This window comes from Myotis lucifugus, unplaced genomic scaffold, assembly GCF_000147115.1.
Source record: "Myotis lucifugus unplaced genomic scaffold, Myoluc2.0 scaffold_0, whole genome shotgun sequence".
NCBI lineage: Eukaryota > Metazoa > Chordata > Mammalia > Chiroptera > Vespertilionidae > Myotis > Myotis lucifugus.
In genome coordinates, this window is record NW_005871048.1 from 45,307,175 (window position 1) to 45,332,361 (window position 25,187).

At 39.7% G+C, this 25,187-nt stretch overlaps 1 protein-coding gene across 2 annotated transcripts in view; it reads right to left on the minus strand.

Annotated features, from left to right (window-relative positions):
* The window catches only part of RNF180 (ring finger protein 180), a 67,339-nt gene that overhangs the window by 31,092 nt on the left and 11,060 nt on the right, over positions 1-25,187 (minus strand). Inside the window, exon 4 of one of the 2 annotated variants that reach the window (XM_023751790.1) lies at positions 20,905-20,964. The exons of the other annotated variant lie outside the window; for it this stretch is intronic. Coding sequence (XP_023607558.1) covers positions 20,905-20,964 — 60 coding nt within the window. Of the gene's footprint in view, positions 1-20,904; positions 20,965-25,187 lie in introns of those variants that run through there. 2 annotated transcript variants of the gene reach the window in all.

Consider the following 25,187-nt stretch of genomic DNA (forward strand, 5'->3'; position numbering starts at 1 on the left):
AGTTTGTACAGTGTAGTTAAACTTTTAGCAGAAAGCCATCTTATACCTTTGCTACAATTCAGGGAAAGCAGGTGATACAACTTTGATAACAGGTAATTGTCTGAGGGCACAGCATCCCTTTTAGTGAGGACTCTGATATTTCTAGCTGCTAGTTGCCTATAATTTTCTGGGTTCATTCCCTCAGCAAAAAATTATCCCTTCAATTATATGTCACATGTATTGTAAATAGTAATGACTTTATGGAGGAGGAGGAGCCTATATACTAGTATAATAACACTAGAGGCCCGGTGCACGGATTTGTGTACTGGTGGGGTCCCTCAGCCTGGCTGCAGGGATCAGGCTGAAACCAGCTCTCCGACATCCCCCGAGGGGTCCTGGATTGCGAGAGGGCGGTTCTTGGGTGACGCACCCCCGAATCGGCCTCCTTGCTCTCTGGTCCTGGGTGCATCACCTGAGAACCGCAGCTGTCAAGTCATCGCAGCTTTGCAGCTCCTGCATGAAGCGTCTGCCCCCTGATGGTCAGTGTACATCATAGCTACTGGTTAAAGCGTCTGCCCCCTGGTGGTCATTGTGCATCACAGCTACCAGTTGGACGGTTGAACAGTTGCTTAGGCTTTTGTATCTATACTAGAGGCCCAATGCACGAAATTCGTGTAAGAGTAGACCTTCCTTCCGCCAGCTGCTGGCACCGGCTTCCCTCTGGCATCCAGAACCCGGGCTTCCCTCCGGCAGCCAGCAAGCACCCAGGACTCAGGCTTGAATTTGATTATTTTTAATGATATTCTGAAGTCCCCGTCTGACACTGGCCTCCCATTTAAATTAATTCAAAGACAGTTTCCCGTGATGCCAGCATTTGCAATGACTACTAATAAATCACAAGGACAAACTCTAGAAAGAGTAGGAATATTACTACCTGAACCTGTTTTCGGAGATGGTCAATTATATGTTGCTTTCTCTTAAGTTTGAAGACCGTGTGACGTTAAAGTTGTAAATACTTCATCACAAGGGAAATTAGTCAAGCACTCTGAAAGTGTTTTTACTCTTAATGTGGTATACAGGGAGATATTAGAATAAGTTTAATCAATTTAGCAGTCACTGTTTTTATCAATGTTTTTATATCATGTTTTTGTTTTTATATCATGTCTTTTTTGTTGTTATATCATGTTGTTATTGTTTATCCTATCTAATAAAAGACAAAAAGGGTAATTGACCGTACCTTCACTACGCTTCCCATTGGCTAATCGGGGCGATATGCAAATTAACCGCCAACAAAGATGGCGGCCGGCAGCCACAAAGCTGAAGCGAGCAGGAGGCTTGCTTGCTCCAGTGATAGAGGAAGCCAAGGTTCCCTGCCTGCCATGGCCCGGCTCTGAGCTCCGAAAGCAACAAAGTTTCAATTATAGAAGCTAAACAAACCCCAGATACCTGCTTTCAGCAGGCCGTGGCCTCAGAGCTGGAGCGAGTAGGAGCCGGCTCTCAGCTCCAGTGATGGCAACAAAGTTTCAATTATAGAAGGTAAATAAATCCCAGAATAAAAAAAAAAAAGAAAAAAAGGAAAGGCTGGGAGCTTCAGTCGCCGGCCAGCCTGCAAACAGCCATCAGCCCCTCATCCAGGCTGGCCAGGCACCCCAGTGGGGACCCCCACCCTGAAAGGGGTGTGACCAGCTGCAAACAGCCATCAGCCCCTCACCCAGGCTGGCCAGGCACCCAAGCGGGACCCCCACCCTGATCCGGGACACCCTTCAGGGCAAACCAGCCGGCCCCCACCCGTGCACCAGGCCTCCATCCTATATAGTAAAAGGGTAATATGCAAACTGACCCTAACAGCAGAAAGACTGGAAATGACTGGTCACTGTGACACACACTGACCACCAGGGGGCAGACGCTCAATGCAGGAGCTGCCCTCTGGTGGTCAGTGCGCTCCCACATGGAGGAGCTCTGCTCAGCCACAAGCCAGGGTGATGGCTGCCAGTACAGCGGTGGTGGTGGGAGCCTCTCCCGCCTCCTCAGCAGCGCTAAGGATGTCTGACTGCAGCTTAGGTCTGCTCCCGCTGGCAAGTGGACATCCCCCGAGGGCTGCCAGGCTGCCAGAGGGATGTCTGATTGCCAGCTTAGGCCCAATCCCCTGGGGAGCAGGCCTAAGCCAGCAGGTGGTCATCCCCGAGGGGTCCCAGACTGCGAGAGGGCACAGGCCGGGCTGAGGAACCCCCCCCCCCCCCCCCGAGTGCACAAATTTTTGTGCCCCGGGCCTCTAGTTTATTAATGAATTTATATATTATTTTCATATACATTTTACTAATTTTCTTTCATCTCTGACACTTCTATTATAGAGAAAGTGCAAATAGCGATATTAAAATATTTCTTCTAATTAATTTCCTTTCATTGTGCACAAATCTGTGCACTGGGCCACTAGTATATAGATAATATCCCTTAGAGTAATTTGAAGTTGAAATGTGTATCTCTAAAAAATGTGTTCAAATCTATTTGGTTCCTGAGTTTACAGAGTGAAGGATACCTTTATGTTCTGATGGATGAGCAGCACTTTAGCAGTTTTGTGTAACATTTGAAAAGGTAACATCTAAAAATATATTTTGTTATTTCAGCAAACAACTGTAATCTCAAAAAAAACATTTATCATGTTTCTCATTTTAAATGCACATTTGAGCTCTTTGAAACAATGAATTTGCAAAGCATATTCAGATAAACATAATGCTTGTTTTTAGGATGATAGTTACTTATTTATAGCTATTATAAAAAATTCATTAGCACTAGCATATCTGTAAGAGAAGGCTAACCGCTTCATGAGAGAGGGCACTAGGTTTCACAAGATCTTTGATTTTAAAATGTTTCTGTCTGCAAAATGAAGCCAAATTAATAATTCAGCTAGCTCTAAAATGCCAAAGTCAATACAACAGCTTCTAACTCAACTATGGAATGATACTTGTTTTGAGCTAGACACATAAAAAATAGCAAGATTTTTCAAAGAAAGGCCAGTGTTTACTAGCACACAGCAAAGTGCAACATACAGCAAAAGCAATTACTACCAGTAGCAAAGTGAGTTGTGTATAAATGACGAATAAGAGCTGGGAACAGAATAGCCTAAAGCAATGATTCTCAAATAGTAAAGAGCACATGAATCACCTGGGAACTTACTAAAATGCAGATTCTGATTCAGTAGGCAGAGTGGGGCTGGGACGGTGTATTTGCAATAAGTTCTTTGGTGATGCTGATGGTACTTGTCAATGAACCTGGCTTTGAGTAGCAAGACCTAAAGTATACTATGTACAAAGTTCCTACACCTGGGATGATCTTGGGAGACCTTAACTCCATGAGTAAAAATAATACTCAAGTCCTTTCTTTAAAAAATATCGTTACCGGTAGAGGAAGCAATAGTAAGTTCTCTGAAACCAAAATTAAACAAACAAAACACCCAGAAAACACCAATAACCATTATAATCCTTCAAATCATAAAAATTTCAGCTGATATGAGTTTGGGGGAAAAAAAAGAGACTAATCTGAATATTAAGAACATGGAGGACTCTTACAGAGAAGATGTTAAACTTCCTGGCTAAAACTGGGATGTCCACCTAAAAGATATCAATCTTTGAGGAGATAATGATAGGGTAGCAACTGGACAGGAGCAAGGATACAATGTTAAGCAACACATACCTACCAATTGTCATTTCTAGGAATTCAGCCTGAGGGAATTACAAGACTGAAGATGTTTGCACAGAATAAGTTACATCAGCCAACAATTATGTGTTTGTTATCAAAGTGACCAAAGAAGGGGACCAGTTAAATAAATGATGGTATATCTACAAACTATATAATCCATTTTATTTCATCCATAATGAATACTACAAGGCCAATAAAATGTTGATATAGATCTATATTTATTGACATGGGAAACTGTTTAGAGGACACTGTCATTAAAAACAGCTATAGTATATGTGCAAAATTATTCTACTTAAATATATGCAAACATAGAGATAGTAGGTTCTGAGTAATTTGGAAGGCTTTTTGTACCTAAAAGAAATAAATGTTATTTAGCTCAATAAAAGCAAACGAATAAATTAATAGATCTTTCCTGAGCATAAATACATTGGTTTTAGTCCCCCAAATTCAGATCTTGAATAAACTACTGAACCTCTTTGTGAATCAGTTTCCTCACCTATAAAAGGGCATACTAACAGTATAACCTTTACAAGGGCTGTGGCAAGGATTAATATGTGCTAATAGAGGTAAAGTGCTTACAACAGATCCTGTCATATAGTAAGCATGATATAAGAGTTGGCAATTTCTGCCTTTTTAAAAAATGATTAAACTGATCTCTTGCTGATACCCGTCTGAGATGGTATCATTATACTAGTAATTCTGCTTTGGCACCTGAGCCTACATATTAGCTCTAGGAACTGTAGAGATAACTAGCAGATGTAAGAGTCTAAATCCAAGCAACAATACCCTGAAGTGGTCTAACAGTAAGCAAGGCAGAACTCTGTACATGGCTACCCAGCATTTTTAAATATGCAGTGAATGAATATTCATAAATTGCTGGTAAGAAGATAAAATGGTTCAATCTTTTTAGGATACAATTTGGTACTATGAACTTAACCAAGATCTGAACAATTCTGTTCCTAGGAATTTAGATTAAGAAAAGTAGCTGTGATATTCAGAACACAAAGATTTAGATTTAAGGATGCCAGTATATATTAAAATTTGGAAACAACCTAAGTTTTCAACAAGGAGATATGGATGGGAAATATTTAATATAGTCACATATAATTTTTGAGAATATTTAATGTTCTAGACTGTTAAATTTTAAAAAGTTGAATACAGAATTGGAAATAAAACAGGAACTCAATGTTGTTTTAAACATTTTGAATATAAGATGTATAGAAGAGTTTACCAGAAGTTAATATTTTAAATGATAAAAATATAATATTTAAAAGAAAATTTACACAGACACAGACAACAGTGTAGTGATACTCAGAGGAAAAGGAGGGCGGAGGTAGGTGGAGATGGGCAAAGTGGGGATGAATGGGGACAGAAAGAGACTGCTTTGGGCAATGAGTGCATGATACAATCTACAGATTCAATGCAATCCCTATCAAAATATGAATGGCATTTTTTTAACAGAACTAGAACACCAAATATTCCTAAAATTTATATGAAACCACAACAGACTCCGAATTGCCAAAGCAATCTTGAAAAAGAAGAACAAAGCTGGAGGTACTATGCTACCTGATATCTAACGATACTAAAAGGCCATAGAAATCTTTGGTACTGGCATAAAAACAGACCTATAGATGAAAGAAACAGAATAGAGCACCCAGAAATAATCCCACACCTGTATGTGGTCAGTTAATCTATGACAAAGGAGACAAGAATATGCAATGGGGTAAAGACAGTCACTTCAATAAATGGTGCTGGGAAAACTGGACAGATACATGCAAAAAAATGAAACAAGACAACCTTATCATATATAAGAATAAAATAAAAATGCCGAAACCGGTTTGGCTCTGTGGATAGAGCGTCGGCCTGCGGACTGAAAGGTCCCGGGTTCGATTCCGGTCAAGGGCATGTACCTGGGTTGCGGGCACATCCCCAGTGGGAGATGTGCAGGAGGCAGCTGATCGATGTTTCTCTCTCATCGATGTTTCTAACTCTCTATCTCTCTCCCTTCCTCTCTGTAAAAAATCAATAAAATATATTTTTTTTTAAAAAAAGAATAAAATAAAAATGGATAAAATACTTAAATGTCAGACCTGAAACCATAAAAGTCTTGGAAGAAAATTAGGCAGTAAACTCTTTGAAATCACTCTTAATAACAATTTCTTGGATATGTTTCCTCAGGCAAGGGAAAACAAAGAAAAAATAAACCAATGGGACTACATCAAACTAAAGAGCTATTGCACAGTGAGGAAAACCATTAACAAAACTAAAAGACAAAATTACTAAACGGGAGAATATATTTACCAATGACATATTTGATAAAGGGTTAATATCCAAAATATATAAAGAATTCATACAACTTAACACCAAAAAAATAATTCAATTGAAAAAAAGGCAGAGGACCTGAATAGACTTTTCTCCAAAGAGAATATACAGACAGCCAATAGACATGAAAAGATGCTCAGCATCACTAAAGGGAAATGCAAATTAAACCACAATGAATGAAGCCTATCAACAAATCAACAAACAGGGGTTGGCAAGATTGTGGAGAAAAAGAAACCCTCAAACACTGCTGGTGAGTTATAAAATGGTGCAACCACTGTGAAAACAATATGGAGGTTCCTTCAAAAGTTTTAAACAGAACTACCATATAACTCAGTAATTCCACTTCTGGGTATTTACCCAAGAAAATCCAAAACACTAAATCAAGAAGATATATACACTCCTATGTTCTTCAGTGCAGCATTAATAGTAATTACGAAGATATAGAAGAAACCTGCATCCATCGATAAACAAATGGATAAAGAAGTGCTACATATGTGCAATGGAATATTACTCAGCCATAAAAAAGAGAAATCTTGGCACCTGCAGCAACATGGATGGACCTAGAGGGTAATATGCTGAGTGAAATAAGTCAGACAAAGACAAATATCATATGATTTCACTTATATGTAGAATCTAAGAAAATAAATATACAAAAGAGCAACAAACTTATAGATACAAAGAAGAAATTGATGGTTGCCAGATGGGAGGGTGGATGGTAGAATGGGTGAAAAAGTTCAAGGGATTAAGATGTACAAATTGCCAGTTATAAAAACAGTCATGGGGATGTAAAAGGTACAGAATAAGGAATATCATAATAACTATGTATGGTGTCAGGCTGCTGCTATACTTACTGAGGGATCACTTTGTAAGCTATATAAATGCCTAATCACTAAGTTGCACATCTGAAACTAATATAATATTGTATGTCAACTGTAATTAAAAATTTAACACTACGGTGTCGGGTGAATTTCCCGCCAAAATATAAGATGGCGCGTTAAAATGCCTATATCTTTTGAAGTATGGGTTCGATTGAAATGAAATATTTGGTAATACGCAGTTACAATCGGCCCGAGTTTACACGTTTCCCGCACTCCACCGCAAATCTATATGAACCGAGTTTAAGACGGCTCCCGCGGAGTACGCGCAATTCACGCGAGCCGACTTAACTCGTTTCCCGCAACCCATTAACAAAAAATTTTTAAAGGATATAAATAAAGTTGAATATATTTATTTGGGTCTTTATTCAGATAATTCACTCAGCAGCTGTAAAAATACATCTAAAAATCAAGTTGTTAGGCTTCCTTACAGTAATGCATAGTGTACTATTTCTTATCTCTTAAAAGCACAATGTAGTTTAATTTTCTCAAAAGTAGTATTTTAATGCCTTTCAAGTATTTTTCTCCTTCACTAGATCTGCTTAATAAAAATTTACTTAGCTCCAAATAGGGGACAGGTAAATATATGAGTGAAAAATATCACTGCCTTCAAGGAATTCTAGTGAAAGATGCCACCAAATAATAAATGGCCTCTTGCTATGATGGCTCAGACAAGGTGTTTATACATGGACAAGGAAGAAAATGCTAAGTGACACTTGTGATTGTTTTTATGAAACAAAAACAGAACTTCGTATGTTCACTGCACAATGACACAAAGTTAAGTTTACTTTCTACATTTAAACTTGAAAACATGCAGAGCAAATATATGTTAAATAATTTACATTTGACCAGTGGACTTCATTACCTTTAATAAATAACTCCTCTAAATCATTTGATTTTTTAATTTTCCCCTTTGGTCTAGTAAAATCATTGTGTTTCCAAAATCTTCAATGTCACTGGAGATGATAAAATTCAGAATCAATGTGTCCAGATGGAAAGTTTGGAATAGAAATTTATGCTGTTCCGTGTTACTTGGGTGAGGGAAGGGTAACAAGTGACATAAAAGAAAACCAATATCATATTGTCTTTCAACCTCATTTCCCAGTATTCTACACCTTTCTCACCTCCCAAGGGCTTACTAAATTTCTTATTTTACTTTCCTTTCAACAGCAGCCGTCACGATTGAAGCTTCTAATGCATGAGGCATGTGTCACTTAATCACTTAAACATCACTGCCAGGAAGGCACCCTGCACTTTTCTCTGGAGAGACACAGACCTTGAAGTTGGGCAGTTGATCCCATTTATTTCATATACTAAAGAAGAGTAAATGCAGAAACTATAAAATTAGAAATATTACTTCTAGAATAAGCACTAACTAGAATAAGCACTAAATAAGCCTACACCACACACACTTTTTTATACTTCAAAGAATTCTACTGATTTCCTTTTTTTATTATTTAACCTATTTAATTTTACTTTCTAATATTATCTTATAATGTCATTGTTTCACTAAGTGAGAAGTCTTAAAATGTTTTAATAGCCCACAGTATATACAGATACTTATACAGCATATGATAATTTTTTCACAAGACAATTTAGGAATAAGTTATCAACAGCCTTAAATTCTGCATATCTTTTGATGGATCACTTTACTTCCAGAATTTATTCTAAGAAAATAATCCTGGATACACATAATAACATTAAGTATAAGAATGCCATTTAAACATGTTCAGTCACTGCCTAACAAATATATTCAATAAAGACTTAAAATATATGCATATGTTTTAATATATTTTGATAATTCATTTAAAGACTATTCAATTATTTAAAACATTGCAGGAGTTTACGTACTAACATGAGAAGATATTATATAATTACTGGGAGAAAAGCAGTTTTTAAGATACAATTTGGTTTCATTTTGTAAAAAGGAATGACAAAATATAAAAAATATAGATAAGAAATTTATAAAGAGGTTGATAGAAATTATTACTAGTGGGATCAGAGTTTATTTTCCATTTGTCTCTTTGCTTTCTGTATTTTTTTACAATAAGCCTGCATTTTTGCTGTATTATAGTAAAGACTAAACAGTTAAAAGTTTATCAATATAAATCTAGTTATAGAGAAATATATAAATGAATAGATAGATATTCTACATGGACAGAAAGAGAGAAACGTTATGAGTAGTTCTTCAGGTACATGGCAGGAGATATAAACATTCAGGCTAAAAGAACAGGAAGGAATGGAAGAGTGCCCTCAGGAGAAAAGCAGAAACTCTTGCAGAAAGTGTGATGAGGTAAACACTACCTAACTGACCATTGGTGATGCCTCAGGCTGCCTGTTCCTGGTTTGTTGTCGTTTATATAAGCCAGTCTATATGTCCTTTAAACAGTTATGCTTTTAGAGTCGTGGAAAACAAATCACACCATTCTTATATCAGGATAGCTTTAATTTTCTGTAAGTTTATAAGGACATATAGTGACTATATTTCAAGAATAAATTAAGACCCTGAAAGTACCTTAAGAGATGAGATTACTCAATCAAAGGTTACCATTGTTATTTACCATGTTTTAAGATAATCTAAATTATTTATTGTACTAGGGTACTACCTACAGCTTGGTTAACTGGTAAAGCCCATGGACTTGTCCTTAATTGGTGACTAGAATATCAGCAAGATAGTATAACCTTGAACTCCCTGTGGTACTCTGCTTGGAATATTTTTTCTCCACTGGTTAACCCTGCTTCCTTCAGTACAATATCACTTCTTCAGGGACTATGTCTGGGACTCCTAAACTCCATTGCTGTATGTATTCAATCACCCCACGTCTCCCTTACTATAACATTCTTTGCATTGTATAGTATTTACCTGTTTGATATCTTCACTCATAGACTGAGCTCCATCAAGGGCAGGGGCCATGCCTGTTTTGCTCTCTGTTGTATCCCCAGTGTTTGGCACACAACATGACATAACTCAAACACTCCCTGGATGAATGGATGAGAGCTATACACCTTGGTGACACTTTGGTTCCTTGCAGATATGGCATGAAGCTGTGGGCTTACATAAAGGTTCATTATAGGAACAGCTCTCCAAAATTTATTTTCTCACTTACTACAAGAAAAGCCACTGAGAATATGGTTCTCTACTTCAAATGTCCTTTTTATGAGAGGCTTAGGGGAGATGACTTCTCAGCAATACTAAAAATACTGGTTTCCAAAGCAACTAGTTTTTACTTCATGAATTGTGTATCTAAGTCATTTCCCTCACTGTACTGGCTGTGTAAATTTTGTGTACTAATTTCACCCATAGCTTCATCTTATTTTAGTTATTCTTGCTTATCCTCCATATTTCCTTACTTAAAAATATAATTATATATGCATTTTTTAATTCCTCCTCAAATCTTTCTAGGGACAAATCAGAAGATATAACCATATTATCCTACATAATAAAAGGCTAATGTGCAAATTGACCAAACAGAACGACCAGTCACTATGATGTGCACTGACCACCAGGGGGCAGACACTCAAGGCAGAAGCTGACCCAAAAGCCGGGCTCACAGCTGGCGAGCGCAGCAGCGGTGTTGGGAGCCTCTCCAGCCTCCTCGGCAGAGCTAAGGATGTCCAACTGACAACTTAGGCCCGCTCCCCATGGGCCTCTAGTTAATTAATAATATCAAACTCAGCCGAAATTATAGTAATCTATGGCTGAGACAATTCTCCTAGTGATATGGTACTTCAATGGATAATTGAGGATGATCAATTTTCAGTTCCTACCATAAACAATTAGTATACCTCTGGTTAATTCAGCTTTGAAGTAAACATTTTAATACTGAAGGATATTTCTTAAATTGCATTTCTCTTATGCTTCTCTTCATTCCTAAATATGCTCTCTTGTTTAAAGTCCTACCAGATTATTTGCTAGTCTACTTTCTGATCTCCTGGTTTCCAGGCAACTATCTCAGGCTCCACAGTATGCTCAGAAGAGTAATCTCTCTAAAATGTAAACCTGTTTTCAGGGCCTCTCTGTTGCCAGAAGGTCTCCTTAGCATGGACTACACGTCTGTCATTGAGTCCCCCTCCATGAGGTTACCAGTCTTTGTCTAGTCCTACTGAGTTATGTGAGGTTCAAAGAAAGAACCAGGCTAATTCATGCCTCTGTACTTTTCTTCACATTGCTCTCGCTACCTTGTCTAGCCAGCAAAAACCTTTCATCTTCCAAGGTAACATCTCATTTACCAGACTCAGCTCAGGCATTATGGCCCCTGTGAAACATGCTGTATGTTTCTTTACCATTTTTTATTATTTTACAATGTACCTCAAGTACTTATAATTAAGGTCATTATATTCTTTGGGCTCATGACCTGATTGTGTGTTTTTTTTTTCTATTCCAGTTTACACTCAATATTATTCTGTATTAGTTTCAGACGTATGGCACAGTGGCCAGACAATCCTTACCCCACAGAGTGGTCCCCCTGATATTTCCAGTGCCCACATGGCCTCTTACATAGCATTAAGATATTATTAACTATATTCCCCAGGCTGTAATTTACATCCCCATGACTATTCTGTAACCACCAACTTGCACTTCTCAATCCCTGTGAAACATTTTCAATCTTTCTCAGGTAGAACTGATCACTTCCTCTTTTGTACCCCCACTGCACCCTCATAAGATTCCCATCATTATACTTTATTTCCATTTTTCTTGCTTTAGTATCCTACATTCTCCAAGAAAAAGGTAATGTTTATACATTCCTGTACACCAGTGCCTAGCAGAATGCCTGACACATGGCAGGGTCTTACACAGCAAACCCATATTGAACTGAATTCCTCACTTGAACTACTTGTTTATTTTTTTCTGCCTAGTGCTAGGCGATTAGTCTCCTGAGAAGTATTGTGCAATGTTGAGGAAAAGCAGCAACAGCAAAAGGCAGGCAAATCAAATGACTTTATTTTATTTTATTTATATTCTTACTGATTTCAGAGAGGAAGGGAGAGGGAGAGAGAGAGAGAAACATCAATAATGAGAGAGAATCATTGATCGGCTGCCTCCTGCACGCCCCCAACTGGGGATCAAGCCCGCAACCCGGGCACGTGCCCTTGATGGGAATCAAACCGGGGACCCTTCAGTCAGCAGGCTCTCTAACCACTGAGCAAAACTGGCTAGGGCTCCAATGACTTTTAACACTTGTAAACTGACTTGTTCTGAGCAGCAGCATGGGATGCAGGTTCCAAGATAAAGAAGCACAGTCGTGCCGTAGGGATTTGGCTCAGTGGAGAGAGCGTTGGCCCTGGAATCACGGGTTTGATCCCAGTCAAGGGCACATACCTGGGCTGCAGGCTCGATCCCCAGCCCTAGTGAGGGCCTGTGTGGGAGGCCACCAATTGATGTCGATGTCTCTCTCTCTCTCTCTCTCTCTCTTCGCTCTCTCTAAAAAAAAGTCAATGGAAAAAATAGCCTTGGCTGAGGATTAACAAAATTAAAAAAAAAAAAAAAAACATTATCACAATTTGTCCATAACCTTCAAAGTAGTGTTTCTCAAACTGCAGGTTTTCACCCACTACTGAGTCAAGAAACAAAGTTAGATCTATTTAGTCAAGAAATCAATCTTTCAGGTCAAAAGAGTTCAAAGAACTCTGAAAAAAGAAATTCTGACCATAATCATGTAGCCTCATGGCATAAAAAAACTATTTCTTTTTATTTTAGCCATTCTTATACATGCAGAATGTGAGAATACCTTCAAGCTTTAGGGTCAGAGCAATACTGATTCATCACTATAGTAAAAAATCAATTAAATCAATACAATTGATGGAGAAAATAAGATATTTGGGGGCTAGCAATCTGAATCTGTGCCAGTAACCTAATGTATATTCTTGATGGCCTATGATTAAGTCACTGCCCCTTTCTCACAATCTGGTCTAGCAAGACCTGTTTTCCTAATTACTCCCAATTTACAGAGGGGTCATAAGCAAAGAATGTAACAGCTTAGCTACAGGGGAGCTCAATGACACCACCCAGACCAGGCATTTAGATACAGTCTAAGTTCCCCATCTAACTGACTCAGGAGGGGCTGGGGAAGCCCACCACAAAAGCCTGGTAGTTAGGAAACAGATAGAAAACAAACAAACCGAAGGGTATAAAGGGAAAAGCCTCCTCCATATTCACTCACTCAGGATTTGGAGAACTGACCCTGAGTCACTGTACTAGTACATGTGAAACATCTGAAAATAAATGGGTTTATCCTGCACCTCCAAGTACTCCTGTGTATTTTTCGGTCGCCTGGTAAATTCTGTAACAGAATCAATTAGATTAATCTACCTGTACACATAGTCCAATTGTAACAGGGGCCGTGACCTGTGCCCCTCCCACTGCCACCTGGCCAGGTTCCCTACTGTGCTCCTCGGGCGTATTAGATGCTGCCTTGTTCACCCCAATCTTCTTGGGAAAGGGAGTCCTAGGGCAGAAAGCTGAGTCCCTCATCTGGGTCTTGGTTCCCTCCCTGACCCTAACCTGAATGACCTCTGTGTCACCAGGCTCTTTCCCCCACCTCTTACTGTCACCTCTAGTAACTATTTTCTCCTTTTCTGGACATTTTCATACTTATTACATGCCGGCATGGCCTACCGCTGGCCTTCACCCAGTCTCACTCGTTGAAGAGACTGTCTAAATAGCCTGGCACTCATGGGGATTCTGTCAAGCCCTGGTTACAGTGGTATGATCCCCAGGTCTGCCAACCTACTCATTGGGTGCACCTATCTTCAGGCATGTTCTAACCCTATTAAATTCCACAAATGTAAAGGATAAAGGTATGTATTAATTTAGGCCCTCAAGGAACTATCAAAAGATCTGCAACTATTTCAAATACTATAATTAATTTAGCTGCAGTATAGAATAAAGCTCGACTTTAAAACCTATGATCTTGATTTCCTTTACTCATGGGAAATGTTACTAATTGTTATTTGCATAAAAAAGTATTTTTACATACACATGCATACATGCACATATATATTTATGTTTTTGATTTCACAAAGATTAACTGGCCTTTAAGAGTACTTCTAAGATTTATTTCTGAACAATTAATTTTATGAGAATTTCATCTTTCTCTGATTCCTGTTTTATAGATCGCTGAATATTTTATCTTATCCGAGCATATGTTGTATTGAGTTTAGAAAGAGAGGAAGGGAGAGAGAAAGAAACATCAATAGGTTGCCTGCCATACACTCCCTGAAAGTATCGAACCCACAACTTAGGTATGTACCCTGACCGGGAATCAAACCCACAAACTTTTTGGTGTACTGGATGACGCTCCAACCAACTGAGCCACCCGGCTGGGGCTACACTGCTGAATATGTTTATTTTAATAGGTTGAAGCATTCACTGATCCTCAATTAAACAACAACAAATTTACATCATTCAGTTATCCAAATTTTACCTTTCAAATCAAAAGTCACCTTAGTTTTACAACTTTTTAGATACTTTTCAGAAAAAAAAACTCATTTCTGATAAAACTATAAAATATGAAAACAAGCCTAATATAGCCACATATCCTAATAAATGCTAAAAATATGATAAAACAAGTTTTATTTGAAAGTAAAATTTGAAAAGGTACTTATTCTTAACATGCTTTGCTTCTTTAACAGCAAGAATAAACATAAGTGATGAGAAATGAACAAAGTAATCATTATTTACACAATACATAAAAAACCCCAAAGTAAATATTTTATAAAATCAGAATATGAGAAACACGTGGGCAGACAGGAACTCTTACATATACCAGTATATGCTAATTGATACATAAAGAAATGCACATGCAGGAGAGTAGCCTTAAAAAGAAAAACTTACATCAACATCTCTAAATATCAGCAACTCAAAGGAAGACGCTCAGGAGCAGTCAGCAGAGGAGAGACATCCTGTTAAATGAGGCTGCCTGGCACCAGCCCAGCAGAATCACATTGCTAAGTGCCAGTCTGTGTGTGTGTTAGGGTGGGGGGGAGTGGTGGTTGGATTAAAAAAAGAAGTGGATAATAAATCTATAGACAAAATAATCTTTTATAGACTATTATTTAGAAATTGTTTTGATGTCAATAATATTCCTTTCGATATGTCATAGTTGAAATATTATTCAATTACAACATATTGTTAAAGTATACATTTCATTTTTGTGATTATTTTAAAACATTAACAAAAGTGTTCTTGCTAATGCTAACCACTTACTTGCTAAATGACTTACATTAAAATAATTTACCTCTCTAAGCCTCAGTCTCCTCGTCTATAAAATAAGCATACCTATATGAAAGGGTTGTTGTACAAATTAGAAATAATATGTTAAAAGTACCCAGCAGTCTTCTTTTTAATCACACAGCTAATAAACAGCAGTTTCAGAATTTAGGGTTTTGAAAGTAATAAAAAACAAAATTATTATCATTACTTCAAGTACCATTTGCTTAGTACTGGCTTTGAAAGACAGAATTTTATTTTTGGAATTTCCTTTATAATAAAACTGAGTAAATATTCCATTTGAGAAGGCCCTCCCTCCCACTTCAACATGCATGCACTCAACTATACTTGTTCTTAGTTATGTTATTTTTCATGATTAGAGCACTTAAGATCCATGAGCGATCTTCAACAAACTATTCCAATTCAGTCATGAAAGAAAAGAAGGAGGAGGAAATTAGAAATCACCTTATATCACATTCAACTAACAATTACTAACTGCTCACCTGATAGCTGGTCTTGTGAAGTATTAGGATGAAAGACACACAGGCCCTGCCTTGTAGAGGCCCACCGTCTAGCCAGGGCATGCACACCAATCTTACAGTGCGTTACATGTTACAAGCAGCTGGCTTATGGTGGGGTGCAGAGCAGATTTTTGTGGATGACCTGCTGCTCTCCCATAATGCTCACATTATTGGAATAAAGCTCATATATGATTCAACCTTGCCTCTGCTTAACTGGCTCAAGTAGTGGCAGGCAGCCTGGACCCCTTGGTTGTCAGGTTACAGTTTGAGGGAGATGATTTACTGGCTTATATCATTTCACTCCCCTCTGCCAGCACCCCACTCCACCCTGTAGCACAAGATTTGCTGTTGATTTTATTCTGAATTTAGGGGATAGGCCTATTTCCAGAAAATTGTACATGCCACCTGAAAGGGAAAACCAGAACAGATAGAGTATCTATAGCTCCTTCAAAGTCATTTATCGCAGGCAGCGATCCCTCTAACAAACAGAATAAATATCCCTGAAAGGCAGCTTAGTAAAAGCACTAGCAGAGTCTTAGCTGATCACAGCAAGAGAAAGCCTTACTATGATTTGTAAGCTCTTTTTTACAAAGCACAACTCACTCTTTTTAATCTCTCAAGAGACTAAAAATATGCTCTTCCATATTCTACCCAGTACATAAAATTCTTTAGTGGAAAGAAATGATTTTGACTGTTTTGCTACAAGAGAAAATTTGGTGCCCTCTGGTGTTGGAAAACAAGATGATCCATGTCACCTTTACAAACTAGCACTCCATAGAGTTTCTTAAAAGACATATACAGTGGGGCCTTGACTAACGAGTTTAATCCGTTCCAAGACCGAGCTCGTTAAGGAGCTTGTTAACTCAAATTACTCTGTCAACTCAATGCAAAAAATCGGCGGAGAGACAGCTGGTATCTCAAAAAACTCGTTAGTCGGGACACTCTAATGTAAGTCAAGGCGCCACTGTATTTTGCCCTGGCTAGTGTGGTTCAGTTGGTTTGAATGTTGTCCTGTACACTGAAAGGTCATGGGTTAGATTCCCAGTCAGAACACATACTGAGGTTGTGGGTTCAAATCACGATCCCCAACTGATCTCTCTCTCTTTCTGTCTGTCTCTCTCTCTCTGTCTCTCTGACTCTTTCTCCTTCCCCCCCCCCCCTTCCTTTCCCTCTCTCCAAAAATCAATGAACATGTCCACTGGTGAGGATTTTTAAAAGTGTAGAATTTTGGAGCAGGATAGCACATTCCAGTGCAGCACAGATTATATATATACTAGGAGCCCGGTGCACAAAAATTTGTGCACTTGGGGAGGGGGGGAAGGGGGTCCCTCAGCCCATCCTGTGCCCTCTCGCAGTCTGGGACCCCTCAGGAGATAATGACCTGCTGGCTTAGGCCTGTTCCCGGGTGGCAGAGGGCAGGCCCAATCCCTAGGTGCAGCCCCTGGTTGGGCTCAGAGCAGGGCCGATTGGGGAGTTGGGGCGCCACCCCCTGTCATGCACAGAGCAGGGCGGATCAGGAGGTTGTGATGCCACCCCTAGTCAAGCTCAGGGTAGAGCCGATTGGGGGGTGAGGCACTCAAGGCAGGGTCGATAGGGAAGTTGCGGCACCACCCCCTTGTCACGCACAGAGCAGGGCCCATCAGGGGGATTGGGGCTCCGTACCCTGTCACACACAGAGCAGGGCCGAATCAGGGGGTTGAGGAGCTCCCCCGTCACTCACAGAGTAGGGCCGATAGGGGAGTTGGGGCACTGCCCCCTGTCACACACAGAGCAGGGCAGATCAGGGGGTTGGTGCGCTGCCCCCTGTCATGCACAGAGCAGGGCCCATCAGGGGGGTTGGGGCTCCGTACCCTGTCACACACAGAGCAGGGCCCATCAGTGGGTTGAGGAGCTCCCCCCTGTCATGCACAGAGCAGAGCCGATCAGGGGGTTGAGGAGCTCCCCCCTATCAGGCACAGAGCAGGGCTGATCAGGGGGTTGGGGCGCCTTCCCTTGTCACGAACAGAGCAGGGTGGATGGGGAGGTTGTGGCCCCGCCCCCTGTCACACACAGAGCTGCAGGGCGATCAGGGGGTTTGGGCGCTGCCCCCTGTCACGCTGATCCCAGTGCCGGGAGGCATATTACCCTTTTACTATATAGAATAGAGGCCTGGTGCATGGGTGGGGGCCGGCTGGTTTGCCCTGAAGGGTGTCCTGGATCAGGGTGGGGGTCCCCACTGTGGTGCCTGGCCAGTCTGGGTGAGGGGCTGAGGGCCGTTTTCAGGCTGGTGGGTGACTGAAGCTCCCAACCGCTCCTTTTTTTCTTTTTTATTCAGGGCCAGCTTTAGCTCTGAGGCCTCGGCTGCTGAAAGCTGGTTTCTGGCCTTTGTTTTTCCTTCTGTATTTGATACAATGTTGCGGTCTGGCTGGCTGAAGCCCGGCTGACTGAAAGCCGGTTTCTGGGGTTTTGTTTAGCTTCTATATTTGCAACATAGTTGCTTAGAGTTGCAGCTGAGAGGCCGGCAGCGGCAGGCGGGGAACGTTGGAGTTCGCCATCACTGGAGCAAGCAAGCCTCCCTGTTCGCTTCAGTGCATGGCTGCCGGCCGCCATCTTGGCTGACAGTTAATTTGCATAAGGATATGCTGATTAGCCAATGGGAAGGGTAGCGGATGTACGGCTAATTACCATGTTTCTCTTTTATTAGTGTAGATATGTATTTATTTACTGGAAAGTTTTGCTCATGGATTATTAAATACTCAATTTTATTTTGATGAAGTATTATAAAAGCACTAGAGGCCCAGTGCACTGTGGGGGGGGGGGGGTCCCTCAGCCTGGCCTGCACTCTCTCACGGTCCAGGACCCCTTGGGGGATTTCCGACTGCTGGCTTAGGCCTGCTCATCCCCTGAGGGGACCTTAGCGCTGCAGGAGAGGCTCCTGCCACTGCCTCTGCGCTTGCCAGCTGTGAGCCCTGCTTCTGGCTGAGTGGCACTCCCCCTGTGGGAGCGCACTGACCACCAGGGGGCAGCTCCTACATTGAGCATCTGCCCCCTGGTGGTCAGTGTGTGTCAGAGAGACCAGTCGTTCTGCTGTTTGGTCAATTTGCATATTAGGGTTTTATTATATAGGGCGACTGTTAAAAAAGGGAGCCTTTTAGGTAAAAGAATACCTGCTATACCATCTGTTGATGCCTGCCACTTCGCAAGCAGGAGAACAAAGATGAATGATCTAAGATTTTGTAGCAAAAGTAATGAATAAAAAGGGAATGACATTATTGGGGTAGTATGATTTATAATTGACTCTTCAATGTATTATAAGATATTGGAGACAAGATGAAATGAAATAAAACAGAAGGTAACAGCTGTGATAATACTACCCACCTGAAGAACTAAAATATAACCAATAGAGTTGGAACCCCCAACACAGTACCCCAGTTCATATTCTCCCTCCCCATCTTGGGTAACCACTCAATTGATCTGTAATGGTATTTCTCAGCTTTCTATACTTTCTCTAGCACCGTTATATTGCTTCTAAAACTGAACATTAACTATAAAATATTACTTTATAAAAGAAAGCTCAAGTGACAGCAATTACAATTGGTCACGCAGAGTGAGGGCGAGGATTCCAACTATACCTCCCCAGTTGGGGGCACATGGAAGCTGATATTGTGAGGTTCCCAGGTGTGAGAAGAGTAGACAAGAATAACATCTCAGCATCAGAGTTTTAAGGAGGTTTGAACAGGACATGAAGGCACTGCCAGCAAGTGACTGTGATTTTTAAACCCTGTAAGGGCTGAAATGGGGCAATGAGGGAGACAAGAGGTGGGCAGTGACTATCTTGGTTAATAAGGTCCATGAAGCCAAATGGGAAGGTTTAGAATGCAAATCAGGCACAGTCCTTCCAGGGCACACAAGGCTAAGAGAGCTGAAGGCATAGCCTAGTGCTAACTGTCAGACCCAGGAGCACTAAGCCCCATCCTAGGTGATAAGCTCCAGTTCTCTGTCACTCTGGGTCTAGCTTACTGATGACTTTTTCCCTTCCCCAAACAAGTTGGCCTTACACAAAATCTGGGAAAGGATAGCATGCATCTCGGCAGTTCTCCTACTTCCCAACTGCCTTTGGCCCCAGTGCCTTCCTGCTCCTCTCCAGCTGCTCAAACCTTATCGTCATCAGAGCTTTCCCATGCTCCAGCAACCTAACAGCTCATGAAAATCAAGTAATACAAGTAAACCACCCTTTACTGTACCCAGCATAGAGTAAAGCTCAATAAATGTTAACAGCTGCTATCCTCACTTTCACCACCACCACCTCTCCATCCCATTCCCACCCTCCCCCTTGCTCCTAGTCAAACTTTCATTTTCTTAATACCAGGCTAAGACAAGCTATCTGAATATATGTATTTGGACATGGATACTTACAATGTATTTTACTACAAGCAAGGATCTATATTAGGTTGTTGGAAAATATAAGGTCAAAATATCTTGTCTTCCCCAGTTTGGTACTTCTCCTGATTCCTTTTCCGCCTGCTTCCTAGTTACAGCTGTCTTTCCCCTGTTACAGCCACCAGGTTAATTCTCTTTGCTCTTGTTAACAAATCATTTGTCAAGGACTCTATCAACTCAGTTCTAAATCACTAATTCCTTTTTGTTGATCATCTTCTTTCCAATAATTCTCAACCCTGACTATACATTGGAATCACTTGAAAGAGTGTATTTATTTAATGTACAAAAATGCACATAATGATGTGCCATCTAGACCAAGCAAAGCATAATCTGACAGAGTTCAAGCATGGCATTTTTAAGAGCTCCCGAAAGGATTTCACCTTGCAGCCACGCAGGGTTAAGAAGCACTGTTAGCCTCTACCCTTAAATCATTTACCAGCCTGAAACATTAAATACATCATTTATTTGTTCAGTTCACCGACTCGGCAACCATTTACTGAGCTCCTACTGCAGGCCCCGCCCGGAGCTACTCAGAACTCTCCAGCAGCTCACATATCCAATACTAGATCCAAAAGATAAAAAGAACTTTTACAAGTCAACACAAAGAACACAACCCAACTGAAAAATTACCAAAAGATTTCAACAGATGCATCACTAAAGAATATATACAAATGAAAAAATAAGCACATAAAAATGTTCAACAGCATTAGAGAAATGCAATTAAAATCACAATGTGATATTACTAAAGTATCTGTTGAAGGACATAATAAAAAATATTGAGAATACCAGGTGTTTGCAAGGATGCACAGCACTGGAACTCTCATACATTGCTGCTTTGAATGCAAAATGGAATAGCCATTCTGGAAAACAATTTGACAGTTTCTTATAAAGTTAAATACACACTTACCACATGATTCAGCAATCCCACTCCTGAGTATTTACCCTAGATAAATGAAAACTATACATGAATGTTTACAACAGCTCTTTTCATAATTGCCAAAACCTGGAACAACCCACCTATCCTTCAACAGCTGAATGGGTAAGCTGTGGTAATTCATACAATGGAATACTATTGGGCAATATAAAACAGCAATGGATATATGCAACAATTTGTATGAATCTCACAGGCATTTGTGCTGAGTAAAAGAAGCCAGTCTCAAAACATTATATACTATGTGATTCTAATTTTATAACACTTTATTATTATTTTATAACATTAACAGAAAGGCAAAACCAAAGTAATGGAGAATAGAACAGTGGTTTTCAGGGATTAGAAATGGGACAAGAGTATGATAAATGAAGATATAATCAAGGCACAATTATAAAGGCACAACGGAGATTTGGGGGGTGATGAAACTGTCTGTATCCCCCTCCTGGTGGTTGTTATATGAATCTATACATGTGTTTAAATCATAGAGCTGCATTCTAAGAATAAATCAATTTTATTGCATGATGATAATTTAAAAAAACACAACCAAAAAGACTATGCTGAATTAAAAAAGGCTTGTTGGCTGAATGTAGCTCAGTACTGTCTTTCCCCAAAGTAGATGCTTAATTAACATTTGCTGAACAAAACCACTGAAAACTGGTTGTATTTTCTGCTTCAATATCAATCTCATTTATATTCCTAAGCTTCAAAAATTTCAACAACTTTTTGTGCGGTCATTAACATTTTCTATAATGGTATGTGCCACAGAAGTATATCTAGTTTGCACAAGAACAAATAATTTAAAATGTCAAATGAAAGTCAAAAATCTAGATTTTCCAACCAATTATTTAAACTTTAAAAAAGTTATCATTAATAAAAAAATTTTAAAATCTTGTATGCTTACCTTCTACATTAAAAAAAGGACAGGATCTGTACTGAAATACACAAAAGCATGGTATACCAAACAAACAGTTAATAAATGCTTATAGAATTAACTAATCTTTATTAAATATGGGATGAGCTGAATAGCTAAGCCATTAATTCATCTCAAATATTAACTCTTTCTAGAATTTACCTTTTTGTTTGAATTAGCAAAACTATTAAGTTTTATCTTTATTCTTTCTGGCTCAACCATGATGTGCACTCATATCCCTAACTCATGTCATTTCTATTTTAAATTTTCTTTGCTAAGGAGACATTGGGCATTTGCCTGTAGCTCCTGTGCAACCAACGAAACCTACTAGGATACCAGCATATCAATGAACTGTCACAGGTCTAAGACTCATTTATTAGCTAAGCAGATGGGTTAAATCACATGTGTGTGAATGAATGAAAGAAAACATCAAGGGGGAAAAAACTATTAACTGTAGTCTTGCTTTGCTCTAAACTCTATAAAACAGTGTTCCTAGCTGGAAAATGATTACTAAGATAGCTGAGGTTTTTAGAAGTACCCAACCCAAGAATTAAACACATTTTTAAATTTGCAAATATGTAATCTGTATATACATACAATACAGCGTAAGTATAATTTTAATATTTCTTTTAAATTTCTATTTGTTAGAGAATTATTTTAGAGCCTTCCACATTTAAAAAAATGTGTTTTATTGATTTTAGAGAGAGGGGAAGGAAGAAGGATAGAGAGAAACATCAATGAGAAACACTGATTGGCTGACTCCTACACACCCCCTACTGGGGATCCAGCCAGCCTGCAATCCCAGGCACATGCCCTGACCGGGAACGGAACCTGTGACCTCCTGGTTCATGGGTCCATGCTCAACCACTGAGCTACACCTGTTGGGCTCCACATTGCTTTTAAGATATTCTTTCTGGATATTCACTGAACATGTGACTATCTCGAATGTATCTAGGTTTAGGTCAAATTTTCAATATTTTTTTTAATTTTACAGCTTCAATAAATTAAACTATAAAGTATTTTATAATGGTGCTAAATATATTCATTGATACATTTTACGATATATGCTTTGATGTCGCATTACACCATCACTTGCAAATAAACCAGACTGGAATATTCTTGTCAGTTAACCAGTCAAAAATATAATAAACTATTACCAATTATTATAATTTTACTATCTAATTGAAAGATGAAAAATACCTAACCTAATTAAAGCACTTAAAGCAGTAACTTTACTTTGTTCTGTCTATAACTAGATCATAAGCAATAATGAGTTTGCTTAACTGTTTTTAAAAGAATGAACTATTACGTAAAGTTGCAGCTTTCTACATTTTAGCTTTGATGACATTGTTAACACATTGCAGACGGATCATGAGAATTCTCCCTTCATATTACACAGTGTTTTACAAAGTATCATACTTTAAAAAGATATTAGCTTGTAAGAATATGTAATAAGTAACTTCAAAATGCAATGGGTATTTAATTTTAAAGCATGCCTTTAACATTTATGTAAAACGTTTTTTGAACTGTTCAATAGAAACTTATCTGGCCACTGGGTAAAGCTAGCAATAAGACTACTGGTCTGCAATGTGTTAATATTCAACATACTGATAAATAAGGATTACTATCTATATCAGTGGTTCTCAACTTTCTGGCCCTTTAAATACAGTTCCTCATGTTGTGACCCAACCATAAAATTATTTTCGTTGCTACTTCATAACTGTAATGTTGCTACTCTTATGAATCGTAATGTAAATATCTGATATGCAGGATGGTCTTAGGCGACCCCTGTGAAAGGGTCATTCGACCGCCAAAGGGGTCACAACCCACAGGTTGAGAACCGCTGATCTATATAATAAAAGCCTAATATGCAAATCGACGGAACAGCGGAACAGTCGGTGGAACGACTGGTTGCTATGATGTGCACTGACCACCAGGAACAGACACTCAACGCAGGAGCTTCCCCCAGCCTGCAGACCCCAGGCCAGCCAAGGCAGGTGCCAGTAGGGGGCCCCCCCAGTCACCCCGCCAGTCGCTCCACAGATCAGCCCTGATCTCTGGCCAGGCCTAGGGACCCTACCTGTGTACAAATTTTGTGCATTGGGCCTCTAGTCTATATATATAAAAGCCTAAGTGACCGTTATGACCAGACGACTGGCCGGTAGCTGTGACACACACTGACCACCAGGGGGCAGATGCTCAATGTAGGAGCTGCCCCTGGTGGTCAGTGCGCTCCCACAACCAGCCTCCCTCGGCCGGCCAACCTCCCATGGTCCCTCTCCCCCTGCAGGCTGGCCCCGATCACCGGCCAGGCTGAGGGATCCTACCCGTGCACCAAGCCTCTAGTCCAGCCGTGGGCAAACTACGGCCTGCGGGCCGGATCCGGCCCATTTGAAATGAATAAAACTAAAAAAAAAAAAGACCGTACCCTTTTATGTAATGATGTTTACTTTGAATTTATATTAGTTCACACAAACACTCCATCCATGCTTTTGTTCCGGCCCTCCGGTCCAGTTTAAGAACCCATTGTGGCCCTCGAGTCAAAAAGTTTGCCCACCCCTGCAGTCTAGTCTATTATGAACATGAAAATAATAAAGGCAATTTGCAAAAATAAAGTTGATGTAGAAATATACTAGTCTTCAAACTTCCAAATTTTCATCCATTGACTTTAATTGCTTTCCTCAGCACCTAACATTTATTGCTTAGTCCCTTCACACACCCCACCCTTGAACATACCATTCTGGGTACAGAAGCTGAAATCAAAGAGAAGCATGCTCTCACATGAAACTACAGTAATGGTCAATTGTCCTTTAGATAAGGGGTGGGGAACCTTTTTTCTGCCAAGGGCCATGTGAACATTTGTAACATCTTTCACAGGCCATACAAAATTCTCAACTTAAAAATTAGCCTGCTATATTTGGTCAAACATTTAATTAACTCACCCTTAATGCTTTTGATTTTGCGGGCCTTATAGGGCCCGTGGGCTGGACCTTCCTCACCCTGCTTTAGATTACATTCACAGCATCACAGTTAACCATACCTGGATCATGTGGGCACTTAAATAAGGTCCTGGAAAATACCCATTAAAGCTAAATGTGATGAAAGGGAATGAATGTCACTAGATTAGATTTTCTTAGAGCAACTATTTTGCTTCAACTTAACTTGAAATAAAATCCTAACTTGAATTTAAAATGTATATGACAATCTAGTCTCAATATCATCAAGATTACTGTTCCTCTAAAATATTAACAGTACTGGGAAAAACTTCACAAAACAATATCTTCTAAACATGTGTGAGCATAGAGATAAACATGTCAATTACAAG